This window comes from Bos taurus, chromosome 12 (genome assembly GCF_002263795.3).
Source record: "Bos taurus isolate L1 Dominette 01449 registration number 42190680 breed Hereford chromosome 12, ARS-UCD2.0, whole genome shotgun sequence".
Classification (NCBI taxonomy): Eukaryota; Metazoa; Chordata; class Mammalia; order Artiodactyla; family Bovidae; genus Bos; species Bos taurus.
In genome coordinates, this window is record NC_037339.1 from 32,279,744 (window position 1) to 32,295,912 (window position 16,169).

The following is a 16,169-nucleotide window of genomic DNA, read 5'->3' on the forward strand; positions in this document are numbered from 1 at the left end:
GTATTTCGGAAAAGAAGCTCCAGGTCAGAGCATGGTTCACGCGAGTGGTTAAGGGGCCCGTGGCCCCAGCTTGTTTCTCTGGAGGCTGGGGCTTGGGGGCCTCTTAGCTAGAGTATAGTGTCCCCATGGAGTGGCCCCTGCGACTTCAGAGCGGGGAGGGTGGTGAAGGTCACCAGGTGGCGTCTGCTCCACTTAGGGGTGAGCAGGGCTTGCGGGCTGCTGGTTTTCCAGGTTTTCAGATGCGCCTAGGCTCCTGGCTGGAAGGCTGGGGCTGGGTCAGTGAGTGCAAGCACAACTGGGTCCCATATTCCATGAGAGCTTTCCTGGTTTCTCCTAACTGGAGCGCACACTTGAGTTGTTCCATTCCAAGGGGACTGAGGTGTCTTTTCTCTCCAGCTGTGGAAATGGGAGTTCATTTCCCATTAAGTTCAAGGGCACTTAACCTGGAGCTGACCGCATGTGGAGTGGAGTAGAGCAGTCAGAGTTTCCTGACATAGCTTGGCTAACACCTGTTTCCAGATCTGATTTGATCTATTTTCTCTATTGATTGAGGTCTCTGGGCTGAGAGGAAGGTCCAGCCATCCCCTTTGTCACTTGAGATTCAAGTCCTGGACCATCATTTGTTGTAGGGATCCTGGGAGCCCAAACCTGGGGATTCTCTCTCTTACTACTGCCTTAGCCGCTTCAGCTGCTGTTTCAATTGTAGCGGGGAATTCTTCTATCCACTCAAAAAATGTGTTTACTAGCACCAAGAGATACCTGAAATTGCCAGCTGCCCTCAGCATGAGATCAGTATGTCAGTCTTCTCCAGGGTATGTCCCCCTGATCTGAATGGTCCTTATCTGGGGCTTTGGTGGAGAAGGGAGTCAGGCATGTTTCAACAATCCCACTGACTATACCTTTCATGCCAGGAGTTACCGTGACCCCGCTAACCAATGATATAGGGCTTCCCTCCTGGAGTGAGTTCTTTGATGAGCCTCCCTTATACTTGACAAGCTGCAATTGGGGAAAGAAGTATCTCCTGTGGTCATTAACTGGCCGTTGCTGGCCTCCTGGATCTCTGTTGAAGTAGCTCAGTCTGGGAGGGCCAGGACGGGGGCCTGAAGGAATTGCTGTTTCAATTCTCAAAAGGCCCCTTTGAATTCTGGTTTCCATTTAGAAGGATCATCATCCTTTCCATTCAACATTTCAAGTAGAGGCTTAGCTACTAGACTAGGGCTGGGGATCCAGGTGCTGCCATCCCCAGGAGACCCCCAAGAAGTCTTCTAATTCTAGGAGGGGTGAGGCTACATATGCGTCTCCCGTCTCCTAAGGTGGGCTTCCCTGACCTTCTGTTGAGAATGCTGCCAGGTGAGTGATCCTGGTTTGTGATATCTGAACCCTTTTCTTGGACACTTCATACACTTTATTGGCTAGGTGGTTTGGGGGTGGTTACAGTATTTTTTATCGGAAGCTTCCTTAGTAGGCCTGGCGATCAGACTGATGTCTACGTTTTGGAGGAGGGGATCCCTCCTTCAGATGTAGATCTTTTAGGCCTTTAGCTGTTTCCCCAAAGATGATGAGGGAATTTTTGAATTCTTGGAGCAGTACTGTCTGGAAGTATTGTTTTTGTTGTGTCTTTGGGTCCTGCCACTCAAAAGCAAAAATTCTGTGTGACTTTGGGGCAAATGGAATATAGGAGGTGTGTCTTTTTTTTTAAGTGCTTTTAAAAAAGATTTTTTTGGTGGGGATGTGGATCATCTTTAAAGTCTTTATTGAATTTGTTACAATATTGCATCTGTTTTTTTTCAGGTTTTTTTTTTTTGTTGTTGTTGTTCTAGAGGCATTTTGGGATCTTAGTTCCCTGGCCAGGGATCAAACTTGCAACCCCTGCATCTGAAGGCAAAGTTTTAACCACTGGACTGCCAGGGAAGCCCCAGAAGGCATCTTATAAATCTTAACACAGAATACCAGGTCCTGGTGGATGGAGAGTGGCCAGTAGGGTGTAGGGATTAGGGACTGTTGGATGTGTTTCTTCAGGGGCTTCATTACTGCCCTGAGGTCCTGTGGGGCTTCCCTGGTGATGCAGTGGTAAAGAATCTGCCTGCCAATGCAGGAGATCCAGGAGGCTCAGGTTCGATCCTTGGGTGAGAAAGATCCCCCAGAGAAGGAAATGGCAACCCATTCCAGTATTCTTGCCTGGGAAATTTCATGGACAGAGGAGCCTGGTGGGCTACAGTCTATGGGGTCACAAAGAGTTGGGCATGACTTAATGACTAAACAGCAACAAAACAATCTGTACCATCCTGCATTCCCCACTGGGTTTCTTTATGCCAAGAGTGGGGGTATTACAGGCCGATTGGATGGTCGAATAAGGCCCTAGCCAATCAGGTCTTGTACAGGGGCAGTCAGTGCCCAACAAGGCCCCCTGATGGCGAGGGTACTGTTTTCCCTTGGGTCATGTGTGTCTGGGTTTTAGATGGACTATTACCGGACTTGCTCTGACAGCTCATCCCATCCGTCCCTGGTCCCAGACCTTGAGCTTCACCTCAGGGAGGTGGACTCACTCTGTCTGGGGAGGTTTGTCCTCAGCCATCAGTGTCATTCATTATCTTGTGCCCTTTGTCTATGGGGACCCCAGACTCTAGCTTGTCTCCCGTTGTGGAGAGTAGCCCCCAGTTTATGTAAGACGTCTCTTCCCAGGAGGGGTACAGGGCATTCAGGGACCTGCAGGAATGAATGGGTGAGTGTGTGCTGGTCCACTTTACCTTGGAGTGGCTGCAAATGCCCATTCTCAGGCCTCCCCTGACACCCCATCATTTTACAGCTCTTGGGACCAAGTTTGCCTGGTCTGGTGCTCAGAACTGAGCATGTGGCACTGGTGCTGACTATTTATAGCTTTTGTTATATCAACCTTCCCATTGATCATTTCAGATTTTCTTGATTCATTCTTATGAATTCAAGAACAACTCTTATGTTGTTGTTTTAGGTCAACCTAGCTGTGTGCTCACTCACCTCATCTATGTTATTATTGGCAAAATTATTACACTTCTATATGTTACAGGATCAAAAATACATATTGTTTCATTCAATTGCTTTTCAAATAATTTAAGAGAGGAGAATAGAGATGTATTTTTACTATATTTTATAATTACATAAAGTCATGTCTCTTTTGTGACCCCATGGACTGTAGCCTGCTGGGCTCCTCTGTCCATGGGATTTCCCAGGCAAGAATACTGAAGTGGATTGCCATTTCCTTCTCCAGGGAATCTTCCCAATCCACAAATCAAACCCATATCTCCTACACTGAAGGCATATGCTTTACCACTGAGCCATCTGAGAAGCCCCCTTATGTAAGTGAATAAAATGTATATATACATATTTTAAGCTAAAATGTTTAAATGGAGGTTGGCAAATGGTTTCTGTAAAGAGCTATATAAATGTTTTAGACTCTAGGCCCACATGGTCTCTCTTGCATACTCTTGGTTGTCTTATTTTTTCAAACCATTTAAAAACATAACAATTCTCAGAATAGGAAAGTATTCACTCTATTACAAAGTATGCATCTAATTCTCAGTTACCTGAAATAACCTCTCCCCCGAGCCCAACAAAAGTTTTAACATTGGATTTATAAAAATAGCACACTGTTTCATGTGTCATGTATTAGTTTCATAACTTTTCCATTTGAGATGCACTACCTCAAAAATCACTGCAGATGGTGACTGCAGCCATGAAATTAAAAGACGCTTACTCCTTGGAAGGAAAGTTATGACCAACCTAGATAGCATATTGAAAAGCAGAGACATTACTTTGCCAACAAAGGTCTGTTTAGTCAAGGCTATGGTTTTTCCTGTGGTCATGTATAGATGTGAGAGTTGGACTGTGAAGAAGGCTGAGCACTGAAGAATTGATGCTTTTGAACTGTGGTGTTGGAGAAGACTCTTGAGAGTCCCTTGGACTGCAAGGAGATCCAACCAGTCCATTCTGAAGGAGATCAGCCCTGAGTGTTCTTTGGAAGGAATGATGCTAAAGCTGAAACTCCAGTACTTTGGCCACCTCATGTGAAGAGTTGACTAATTGGAAAAGACTCTGATGCTGGGAGGGATTGGGGGCAGGAGGAAAAGGGGACAACAGAAGATGAGATGGCTGGATGGCATCACTGACTCGATGGATGTGAGTCTGAGTGAACTCTGGGAGTTGGTGATGGACAGGGAGGCCTGGTGTGCTGTGATTCATGGGGTCGCAAAGAGTCGGACACGACTGAGCGACTGAACTGAACTGAACCTTCATTTTTACCGAGACTTTTTAGTTAAAATAGGTGAAGCACTCTCTACTTGGTTTATGTGACATTTACCAGTGCTCATTTATTTATGTGAATTCAAATTACCCTCTGGGGTCACTGCTTTTGGTGAAAAAATTATACTGTGTGCACCAAAAACAAACTCAATTTTTTTTTTTGAGTTACTTGAAAATTTTTATTTGGGCCAAGATTTATATCCTCCGACCATCCTAAGTTTTTGTTTATTGGGTAATGTCTTTGTTTTGTCTTCTTTTTTTTTGTTTGTTTTTTAAAAGATAGCTTTGCTATATCAGATTCTTGATTGACAGGTTTTTTTTTTTTCCTTTGGATTATGTTATCCCATTGCTTTTTGCCCTCTACTGTTGCTGATGAGAAGTCAATTGCTAATCTTTATTGAATTTCTTACAAATGGAAAGTCTTTTTTCTCTTGCCACCTCAAGATCTTCACCTTGTATTTGCCTTTCAGCCTTTTTTGTCAAACTGTCACATGTCTATCTGTGGATTTCTTTGTGGAATTTGTGGAGCTTTCTGAATGTGTAGATTAGTGTTTTCAATAAATTAGGAATGATTTCAACCATTGTATCTTCACATATGTTTTCTTTCTCCTTTTCTGATATTTCTCTTACATGTATCTTGATGTACTTAATGGCACTCCACATTTCTTGAGGCTCTGTTCATTTTTCTTCATTCTTTTTTTCTTTGTTCTTTGGCTTGCAAAGTCTCTGTCAACTTCAGGTTTGTAAATTGTTCTGCAAGAATTTGGGCCTCTCTAGTTAATTTTTCATTTCAATTGTACTTTTTAAGTCCAGAATTTTTATTTGGTTCTTTAAAAGTTTGTATGTCTTTATTGGTACGAGCTATTTGATGTAACATTGTCAGCATACTTTCCTTTATTTTGTAAACCATGGTTTCCACTAGTTATTTGAACATACTGTGTTTATAACTACTTGAAGTCTCCATTAACTGTTAAATCCAACATCTGGTCACTCTCACAGGCAATTTGTGTTGTCGGCTTCCCCCACCCACCCCCCCACCCCCCCCCCCGATGTGTAAGTCATGTTTTTCTGTTTCTTTGTATGTCTCATACATTTTGTTGGAAACTGGACATTTTAGATAGTTTAGGATAGAAATTCTGGGTTGTGGTCCCCGCTTCCATTTACTTGATTGCTTAAGTGAAAGTGAAGTGAAGTCACTCAGTCGTGTCCGACTCTTTGCGACCCCGTGGCCTGTAGCCCACCAGGCTCCTCCATCCATGGAATTCTCCAGGCAAGAATACTGGAGTGGGTTGCCATTTCCTTCTCCATTGCTTGTTTAGTGACTTTTATTTCAGTGAAGTCTATTTTACACAAACACATGGAGTGTTAAACCTTTGATGTTGCTTCTCAACCAATGGTGTGCAGCCTTGAGTGTGCCCAGCTGCCCTGGATGACAGTGCATTGGCAGGGCTTCTTTTTGGCGGTCTTTTCCCCTGATTGCACCTAGCTGTTAAGCTCCACAACTTGTAGGATAATTGCTCTATTGTTTTCAACAATGCTCTAAGGCATCGGTTGTTCCAGAGACTAAACCAAATAGTTCCTGAGATCAGTGTTTGATATTTGTTATTATCCTAGGAGAGCTACTCCCAGCGCCCCGCTCCCACCCCAAGTTCTCTACAGCAAACTAAGAGTCTTCAGTTTAGCCTCTGTCTTCAACAAATCTACCAATATCCTCTTATTTCTCACCACAATCTCCAGTTTTTGAATGCATCATTACGCGCGAACTTCTCCATGTTCTTTGGCAAACAAAGTCAGTTTCTCTGGGAAGAGGCTAGGAGCTATCTGTTTATAGCCTGCTTCCTCCTCCAGAAAAATCTCTGAGCCAGGGTTCTGGAACTGGGAAGTGGTATATGGACAGTGATGTGCTTCTATCTGTTATACCCCCACCTTAGGAACTGAGCAGGAGGCAGAGGTGGGTGCAGTGGCTTCAGGTCTTCTTGACGTGGAACCACTGTCTCATGAGCCGGGGCGAGGGTGATCAGGGACTCAGAACTCCCAGTGGCTTTGTGACCTGTGTCCCAGTGGGAACCAGATGGGAGGAGGCAGCCTCATCTCCTGGCCACTCTTGCTCGGAACTTAGTCTCAACAACGGGTGTCTGGGGACACGATGAGAAATGCTGGCATCCCGCTCTCTGGGAGAACAGCCTACATGCTGGGGGCAGAGCGAGATTTGTGTTCCAGGCCACGCAAGTCTGGAGTGGGGTTTCTGTGCCACTGAACTGGGAGAGGGGAGGGAGTGGGTGTGATTAAAAACCAGACTATCACTATTACTATATCTTTGTTGACTTATAAAAAAAAGTGTATGTGCTGCAGTGCCCTTAGTATCATTTCTGGAGATTTTAAATAATTGTTTCTTAGATAGTTTTCACTGGGAGCCCCTCTGCAGAAGTCCTCATCCTGTCATCCTAGAAGTCCACCCCCCACCAACTTACTTTTTTGCTTTTGTCAAAAGTCATTGTAACATACATGTACAGTCGGTTTCTGGACTCTCCATCTGTTCCAGTGATCTGTTTGTCCATTTTGATGTCAATGCCACATTCTCCAAATTACTGTAAATTTATAATAAGCCTCGAAGTGAGATAGAGCAAGTCCTCCAGCGTTGTTTTTTTTTCAAAATGGTTTTGGTTACTCTAGGTCCTTTGCAGTCCCATCTAAATTTTAGAGAAAACTTGTTAAAACTTGCTAGGTTTTAAAATTGCAGTTGAATTGGATTGTATGCTTATTGTCAACAATCTGGGATGGTATAGGGGGTGACAGGGAGGTTCAAGAGGGGAAACACGTATATATTTACGGCTGATTAATGTTGTTGTATGGCAGAAGCCATCACAGTATTGTAAAGCATTATCCTCCAATTAAAAATAAATTTTAAAAAAATTAAAAAAATCAATCTAGAAAAGAAATGAAAAATTTTATTCAAGCTGAATTCAGGATTATAACCCAGGAACAACCTCTCAGCTCTGAGATCTATTTTGCCCATCAGAGGTCAAAGCATAGGTGTATAGGTTTTTCAGAGAAAAGTGAAAAGTGAAAGTGTTAGTCACTCAGTTGTGTCTGACTCTTTTTCGACCCCATGGACTGTAGCCCTCCAGGCTCCTCTGCCCATGGGATTCTCTAGGCAAGAACACTGGAGTGGGTTGCCATGCCCTTCTCCAGGGGATCTTCCCAAACCAGGGATCAAACCTGCATCTCCTGCATTACAGACAGATTCTTTAGCCACTGAGCCACCTGGGAAGCCCTGATGAAAGTTTTAAAGACTCTAATAAAAATTTCTGAAGTGGGGTGGAGGTTTTTAAGGGGAAAATGGTTTTGAGGAATGCTTGTCCTTTAACACAGCTGTCTGAGAAAGATAAGTGTGATGAGGCTGAAGCACTTCCTTTACTGTCGAGGGGAAGAACATGCTTATCATGATCATCCCCTTTTTCAGAATAATGAGCTTGCCAGTGTGCTCTAAATTCAGGGCACGTAGACAAATGAGAGAGTTCAACTTTTACTTAATTGCTAAGTCGTTTCAGTCGTGTCCGACTCTGTGCGACCCCATAGACGGCAGCCCACCAGGCCCCGCAGTCCCTGGGATTCTGTAGGCAAGAACACTGGAGTGGGTTGCCATTTCCTCCTCCAATGCATGAAAGTGAAAAGTGAAAGTGAAGTCGCTCAGTCGTGTCCAACTCTTAGCGACCCCATGGACTGCAGCCTACCAGGCTCCTCCGTCCATGGGATTTTCCAGGCAAGAGTACTGGAGTGGGGTGCCATTGCCTTCTCCCTTAGAAGTGTTTAAAAACCACAACTCTGTGCTGTCTCTAATAGATGTTTAAATACAAAACATTTCAAATTTAGCACAAATGATACAGGCTAATGTGTAACTGGACTTGGATAAAGTCATATGAACCAAATGGTCCCTTTTCAGTGTTTGAGAGGAAAGGGTGTTTGTACAAAGTCATGGGGGTGAGGCTGGGTTCTTGGGGAACAGGGCTGTGCAGAAGCTTTGGGTCTAAGCCCCAAGCTTTGGACTCAGAGCAGGCTGAACAGGTGTGGCGGGCGGCTCTGCGGCGGGGGCAGAGTGGGTCTGTTGAACACCCTGAAGCTGACTTTGCGGACGGTCTCCTTTCTAGCACTTAGAAAGGGTTTTTTTCTGCTGCTGGGAAGCAGGGAGCAGGGCTGCGTCAAGTGATTATCTGGGAGCAGCCAGGCATAAGCTCGGATGCTTTGGGAGGTGGGGGGTGGTGTGAACAGAGATTCTTCTTCCTTTCGTGGATGGGGGAAGAGCGTGCTTGGTGACATTTTTCTGAGTATAAAAGGAAGAATACAGGTGTGAGTAATGATAATTGTATGTTAAAAACAGAGCCACACTGATATTGAAAAAAACAGAAAAAAAGCATTGTAAACACACTTTTATTTAAAATTCAGATTTCTGAAACAACTGTACAACACCTAAGAGTGGCATCGTACGTCTTTAGCTAAATAAGACATAGCACGAAAATAATAGGAATTTTAACTTTTGAAGGTTCTTTTAAAAGCACCACTTAAAACGTACATATTGTTCTATCTCAGGAATGAGTTTGAAAATGCACAAGGAAAGAGAGAGTTTTTTAACCCCTGGTTATTGATGGTGGGGGGAGGCGCTAAATTCAAAAGGATTTTGAGATTTTCCTACGTTGTTCATTTAAAGGTCAATGGGTGCAGAGCTCTCAAGAATTTCTGGGTAAATAAGGGCTACAGCTTTTCATAAATATGGTCACTGGCCAGGTTTCTAAAATCATCACCCCTAAAAAGTATAGGATCGACAAGTATCTTCCTGTTTTGAGAAATTCTGAGAAAAGACCACAAGTGCAACACATCAAAAAACAAAAACAAAAACTGGAACTAGTTTTAATAATCTCCAAAAACTTGTAAGTTCTAGATTTATTTTGAAACCAACTTCCAAACAAGACAGAAGAAAACCCAGACGAATGTATATTACACCGCCGAAGCCGCTTAAACCTGCAGGGAGGTCGCTGTGCTCCTTCCTTCGTGGAGCCTCGGGTGACTGTCCGCCGTCAGGACGGAGGCCCTGCTGTAAACCCGTCCTGGTGTCTCCGCACCACCCCAGGCCCGGGCGCTGGGAGGGTCTCGCTGGGCCCCGGGCCCCCACCTCACCGCTTGCTGGACCGCGACTGCGATTTCTCGTGGCCACCCCGCTTCCCCCGCTTCCCGGGCGGCGAGCGCCGGGTGTGGACACTGTGCTTGTATGGGTGAGACCGGTGCTTCTGGCGCCCTTCCTCCTTCTGGCTCTGGCTTTTCGCCGGTTCCTTGCTGTCCTCTTTTTGTTCATGGTCTTGCTCTTTGTGGGAGGGCAGGGTGTTCTTAATTGTGTTAATTAGAAATCTTTTATTTGTCCCGGCAAGAGGACACTTCATCCTGGGGGCAAAGAGAGAACAACCACAAATCAAATGTGGACTCCAGAGCCAAACCCTCCCATCAGGGCCTGTGCCAAAGAATCTTGCTTCCCCGGAGTCAAGTTTCTGAATTTGTTCAGCTTTCCTTGCATGCCACCTAGTGTAAACTCCGAGTACAAGGGGGAAAACCCAGGACACTGAGATTCCCAGACAGACTGGCTGGACCCTGTCTTTAGACCTTGACCCTGTCTTCCAGGCTGGGACTAATTAAGCCAAGGAATACACACAATGTGTGTACAGGTACTGACCACAACACACATCACCCGAGTCATTTAATTCCTTTTTTAAATTCCTGAGTCATTTATCCCCTTTACCATAACACCTGATTTGACTAGGCGTTAACTCAAAATGCAGGTTTATGTTTATGGTGGCCTGCTTTTAAATATCAAAGAATAAGGGTAAATCCCTCTGTGAGGAACAAAAAAAGTATCTCCTGCTATACCCTGAATACTGGATCTACATGATCTACCCTAGAAATAAAAAATAATAATCTAAAGAGTCTATTAAAATGCAATAACCACCTTTTACCCTCTGAAAAACTCAGTTGCTAATTAAGGACTTTCTGTTTCAGAACCCTGCTTTGCTAGGGAGCTCTGGCCACACATCTCCCCTCCAGGCGAACTTCTGGGCCATGTACATTTCAGGGGCTTCATGATTCAAGTTCACCCAGGAGGATGGATGTCACTGATCATATCATTAATTTACATGTTGACACATATTTACATATGCAGTATTTGTTTTTCAGGTGTAGCCAATCTTTCATTTGGCTACACAAACAAAAACCGCACACAGTGAAAACTTGAACCTCTCTCTCGGCCTTGAGCTCTGGTCTGTAACATAGTAATTAATTTTGCTGAATCTCATCACCAGTTTTTCTTCTGCAACGAACTCATACAACACTCATACAACACGGTGCACACATGTGCTCTGGGGTCACACTATCAGACTGGACCTTGGGCATGTCAGATCATCTCCCTGTTGCCCATTCTCTGTTAAATGGGGACCATCATAGTGACCGAGTTAGAGGGCAGGTTGGTGGAGGCTGAATGTGCGCTCGCAACAATGCCTGGTAGGTAACAGGCACTCAGTAGAGGTTTGCTCTGGTGCATACCCTAGCCCTTCGGCTTCACTGGCTCTGGGATCCTGAGAGTTACCAGATACCTCTGTGCTTCAGTTTTCTATTTGTTAACAGAATCACCCATCTACTGCAGGAGTTGAGTGAGATAACCCACGAAGCACTTAGCACAGTGCCTGGCATAGAGCAAATTCCTGATAAATGGTACCTGTGGGTCTGTGATTTCTTATGCATGATTCCAAAATTTGAAAACCAAGTTCCTTTTTTGGACACAACTTATTTGGCAGCCAGACCTGACCTAATCTGACACTGGGCACTTATTTCTAGTATGTGTCCCCTTTGGGGTAACATTCATTTGCTTTGCTGGGGACATGACTGTGTGCTGAACACATACCATGGGGGTACTTGTCGTGCACGCTGTCTGTGCTATGGTACCTTTCTAAGAAACTTATCTGGATCTGAGGGCTTTAAACAAGGGACTGTGGACCCTTCTTATTACTATTCATTATAGTAATAATGTAAAGTAATGTTATTACTGTTCATTCTCCTTTCATGAAAGAGAATATATATAGCACTCAAATTCATATATTCAGGATTTGTCCAGGATGGAAACTCAAGACAACTAAGTCTCAAATCACCTGAGATAGTAAGTTAATTAAGAACATAGCAGAATATCTGATGTCTCTCAATGAAAAAAAAATTATTAAAAAAAAAAAAACCTTGAGCCATCAAGAAAAAAATAAGATATTTTACAGAAATGTTCATAAAAATGGCTACAGTTTTAAAGTTTTGGTGCTTAAAATGGTTAAGCTTCTATATCTGCAAGCTTCACTCTCCAGGACACCTCAATTCTCCACTGATGTCAGAGCCAGTGGGCCAGTGGGCATGACCTCTGAGCTTATTATCTGCATTTCCTAATGACCCGTAAACTCCATCTATAGGTACTCCTCAGATACAATAACACTGGAGGCTGGAGTGATGTGTGATCTCAAAGGGCCCTTCCTGTTTGGAGTGTCTCATGTTCTCTACGTTTGTTGACCCTTTGGAAAATGACCGTTCTCTCCTTCACCACATTAGGAAATTATTTCATTGCTCTCTGACTTCTTGTGTCTCAGCTCTCTTTTAGTGCCACTTTTTTCTGTATTTGAGATGACACAATACGCTAGTCTTAGATCCTCAACTGTCCTGAAGCCTCTTCCATGTCAGCTTTGTGGGGAAAGCGTGAGCCCTGGGGCGTGGGCGCAGGCCTGGCTGCTGGGCGCGTCTGCAGCGGCTCTGTCACTGGCTGTGCCGGGGATGAGGGTGGGGGCCACGGGGTGTGCAGCTGCGGAGCTGTGACCCCACAATGTCAACCTTCTCACCCTGGCTGTTTACTCTTATTTTTGGTTCATTTTTGATTTTACAAAGTTATACTAGCTCACATGGGGAGAGCCAGATTTAAGGTGCTAACAACATAAATGGATATGAAATTCTATAAATAGAATGAGATGCGTTAAAACTGCTTTAGAAAGTACCCATGACAGCAGTGTCAGACTCAAGACCTGGCGTTCTATCCATGTTAAACCAAAAAGTGAAGCAACTTCCTTCTGCTTTCAAAGCTGCTGATGCAGAGCCTGAGAGGAGGGGTCTCGCCTGCCCTGGCAGAGACTGAGATGGACTGAGGCCAGGAGTGTCAGCTCTTCAGCCTGCTCTCCCCATTTCCCAAGTAGGCGTGCTATGGAACGTCCTTCACAAAAATGAGGCACTTTCTCCTGGCAGTAATCAGACTCCACTCATGAAAAACAGTCAACTGTTTTTCATGATTGTTTTGTTTTGTTTTTCATGACAGCCTTGTTTCAAACAAGTGCAGAGAACAGCAGGGGGAAGATAAATGTTTTTTTTTTTTTTTCTTTCTGATTTTAATACTTTGGACAGAGGTAGTAATATCCAACACTCTGCAGACGTAGAGCTGCCATGTCAATTTCTAAAAGACTTTCATGAATGTGACCCATCGAATAAGTGGTACGTGACCACTCGCCAGTGAGAACCAGGAGGGTGGAGACCATGCTGACGGGTAATTCCTGTCACCAGCGTCGCCTCCCTCCGTCTCTCCTGCCATCGCCTCTCTGACAGATGCACAGGAGGCTGCACGCTTGTGGGTCCTGAGCTGGGAGGGTATGGAGCCTGGACGGGAACCAGGGCTCTGACTCCAGAGTCCATCCTTCCGGCACGACCCCAGTTAGTAGCCAGCAGGGGGGTCCTCCCTTCAGGACAGATGCATAGAAGCTGATAGTATGTGGCGTCGGGTGGGCTCGAGACGCTGGCCGTGCGGGAGCCCAGGTGAGTCTGACACAGACAAGGAGGGGGCACAGAACACCCTGGACACACGTGACTTGGAGATCTGCAAATGCGTCAGGCCGGGGGAGATGATGGTGGTTCTTCCTCTGTTTAGGGAAGCAGAGCCTTGGGATCAGGGAGGCGGGCTCCATGCATTGTACCCTGATCCAGTCCTTTGTTTTGCTGCCAAAGCCCTTCCCATGCAGGCACACAGCATTTTATCTTCCATTCTGCACTTTTCTTTGTATGCTTGCGAGTAATGCAGAGTAATTAAGGATGAGCAGTGCAGCTATAGGGATTATAACACTCTACAAGAACTTCTCAGGTGACTGAGGCATTCGATTGCCAGATTAGCACCTGTGGCACCGTGGGCGGTTATGGTGACTGTGGCGCCTTAGACGAGCTGAGTTGTTACCAACTGCAGGCTCAAGATCCAGGATCACCTGGCTCCTTGGGCTGTGGGGATTGTAGCTGGGCTTCTTTCTGTGGCTGTTACCTCAGACGTACATCTGAGAGCATGCAAAGGAGGTGCAGAATGGAAAATAAAATGCTGTATGGGAAGGGCTTTGGCAGCAAAACAAAGGACTGGATCAGGGTACAATGCATGGAGCACGCCTCCCTGACCCCAAGGCCCTGCTTCCCTAAACAGAGAAAGAACCACCATTATCTCCCATGGCCTGATGCACTTCATAGATCTCCAAGTCATGTGTGTCCAAGGTGTTCTGTGCCCCTGTCCTTGTCTGTGTCAGACTCACCTGGGCTCCCACAGGGCTGGTGTTCCGAGCCTACCCAACGCCACATACCATCTTCTGCGCATCTGTCCCAAAGGGAGCAGCCCTGGCGACCAGTGTGCTGACAGCTTTTCTGTAACGAGGTAGGTTTTCAATACACTCCGCCTCCAACACTACACCTAAAAGTAATGACTAGCCAACACATATGTGCATCTGTATCTGCAGTATTGATTTCTAAAAATCTGAGGCTTTTTCATGTGTAAGGCATTATGCTAGGTCCTGCAGCAAAAATACATCCCAGGCTGCCTGTGTTTGAGGCGATGGCCAGGAGGGACAGAAGGTGGGACAAGGAGAGGGTCAGAGCAGGGGTGTGAGCAGCGGGGGCTCTGGAACGTACGACAGGGCACGGCCCCTGGGCCCCTGCTCCCTCAGCCATACAGGTCGTCTCCGCTACCATGTGAGCTGACGGTCGCTCCTTCGGGGCTCCCCACCCACTTTCCTAACCGGGCAGGAAGCGGGGTGAACGCGGGAGGCAGGGGCGGGATGCCCAGCGTCCTGTGTGCTAACAGACGACAACCACTGGGCCCAGGACGAGGAGGGGCAGTGCTGGTCCCCTCAGACGTTTAAATGAATAAAGACACCGAGTGACTGGCTCAAGGCCGGGGAAATGATTCGCTACTGACATAAAATATCAGAAAATGTAGGAGTGCTCACCCATGTCACCAGATTGACCCCAAGCCAAACAGAAAAGCACCCAAAATATCATTCCCTTTAAAACAACTGCGTTATGAAAACTGGAGAATCGTTTTCTGTCAAATCCAACCTTTGGGACTTTTTGTAGCAAAGTACAAGCCTCTCCATGTCTAAGGCGGAAGTTACCCGGGCACTGGACTCGATTATTACACTGGGCTAGGATCAGCCAAAGTGAATGGGACCAAATAAATACAGCTTTGTAGAACGTGAAGCTGAGCAAATTTCTGAAATTTGTGCTTATAAATTCCTTTATGTTGACTGAAAGGAAGTCACACGGGCCAATACTTCAGTTTCTCTAAGGCGTCTGTCAAGAACAGCTTCTCAAGAGATTCTTTTTGCTGAAATATGTCCAAGGAAGTACATAGCACCAAATGGTTTCTTTCTTTATGATATAAAAAAAGTTCATCCCACTTGCATTTTCTCTAGTTCAGCAATCTCTTTCTGGCAACAGCTCAACTGCCTCACTTGAGATCTCTCTTACGGAATATCCAAGAGGAAAAAAAGAGTGTCACTTGCTCTAGTTCTATTTTAAATTTTAGAGCAAATGTAAAAACCTTCTAGATGCTTAGAAAAGCAGACCACCACCCACCAGTAGTTGACCAGTTGCTCCTTTTGGGTATCTGCTATAATGATTACATACATATAGATTGATCCACACTTGATCTTTGCAGTTCATTATATCACTGCATCCATAAAAACGTAAGAATGGATTTCTGAAAGATAACAGCTTAAAACAATAATAGCAGTACTATAATCACAGCTAAACAGAAGTCCACATCAATTCCTTGTATCATTACATACCTTTGTTTCAATGAGTCTGGATAAGAATGCAGACAAGGTTACACTTAGAGCTGTCTCAGATCTATTAATTCATGGGGTACTCCTCCTCCCTTTTTGCCATGGAATTCATTTGTTTAAGAAACTGGTTTGTTTGTCCTGTAGAATTCCTCATATTTTTCATTTCTGTAATTTTATCTCTACAGTCATTGAGTATGTTCCTCTGACCTCTATTTCCTGCCAACTAGGAGTTCTCACTAGAGACTGGATCAGATTCAGGTTCTTTACAAGGATGTCTCATAAGTGGTGTACTCTCTTCCTATTGCCCCTTTCTGTGGTATAAGGATCGATGGACGAGTCCAGTGTCATCAGCCTGACCCACTCATCAGAAGGTTCCCCATCAGCTTCTCATCTGATAGATTTAGCAAGTCATAGACAGAGCTTTGCCTAGATTCAGTCTATCATTAGGGATTGTAGAATAATGACATTCTTTTTATTTTTAAATCATTTAAATAATCAAATTTTTAAATCATAAATTTATACGTCTGTCTTCTGTATAAGCAGACATATTTACTGTCTGCTTACACAGAATCACATTTATCCTTTTAAGTAAACAGCGTGATGAGTCTTGACGAATGTGTGTAGTCATGTTATAATCACAACAATCAAGATGCAGAACACTTCCATCACCCAGAAAAGCTGGGCAGTAAATGCAGTCCTTTGGCCCCCACCTCTTGGCAAGCGATGAGTGGGTTCTGTCCCTCTGGGTCT

The 16,169-nt window shown here is 44.9% G+C and overlaps 1 protein-coding gene across 1 annotated transcript in view; it reads right to left on the minus strand.

Moving 5' to 3' along the window:
• Window positions 1-8,687: 8,687 nt before the first annotated feature.
• Window positions 8,688-16,169, minus strand: part of POLR1D (RNA polymerase I and III subunit D) — a 32,929-nt gene continuing 25,447 nt past the window's right edge. Inside the window, exon 3 of the mRNA NM_001046587.2 lies at window positions 8,688-9,708. Coding sequence (NP_001040052.1) covers window positions 9,444-9,708 — 265 coding nt within the window. The 3' untranslated portion in view covers window positions 8,688-9,443. The remainder of the gene's footprint in view (window positions 9,709-16,169) is intronic.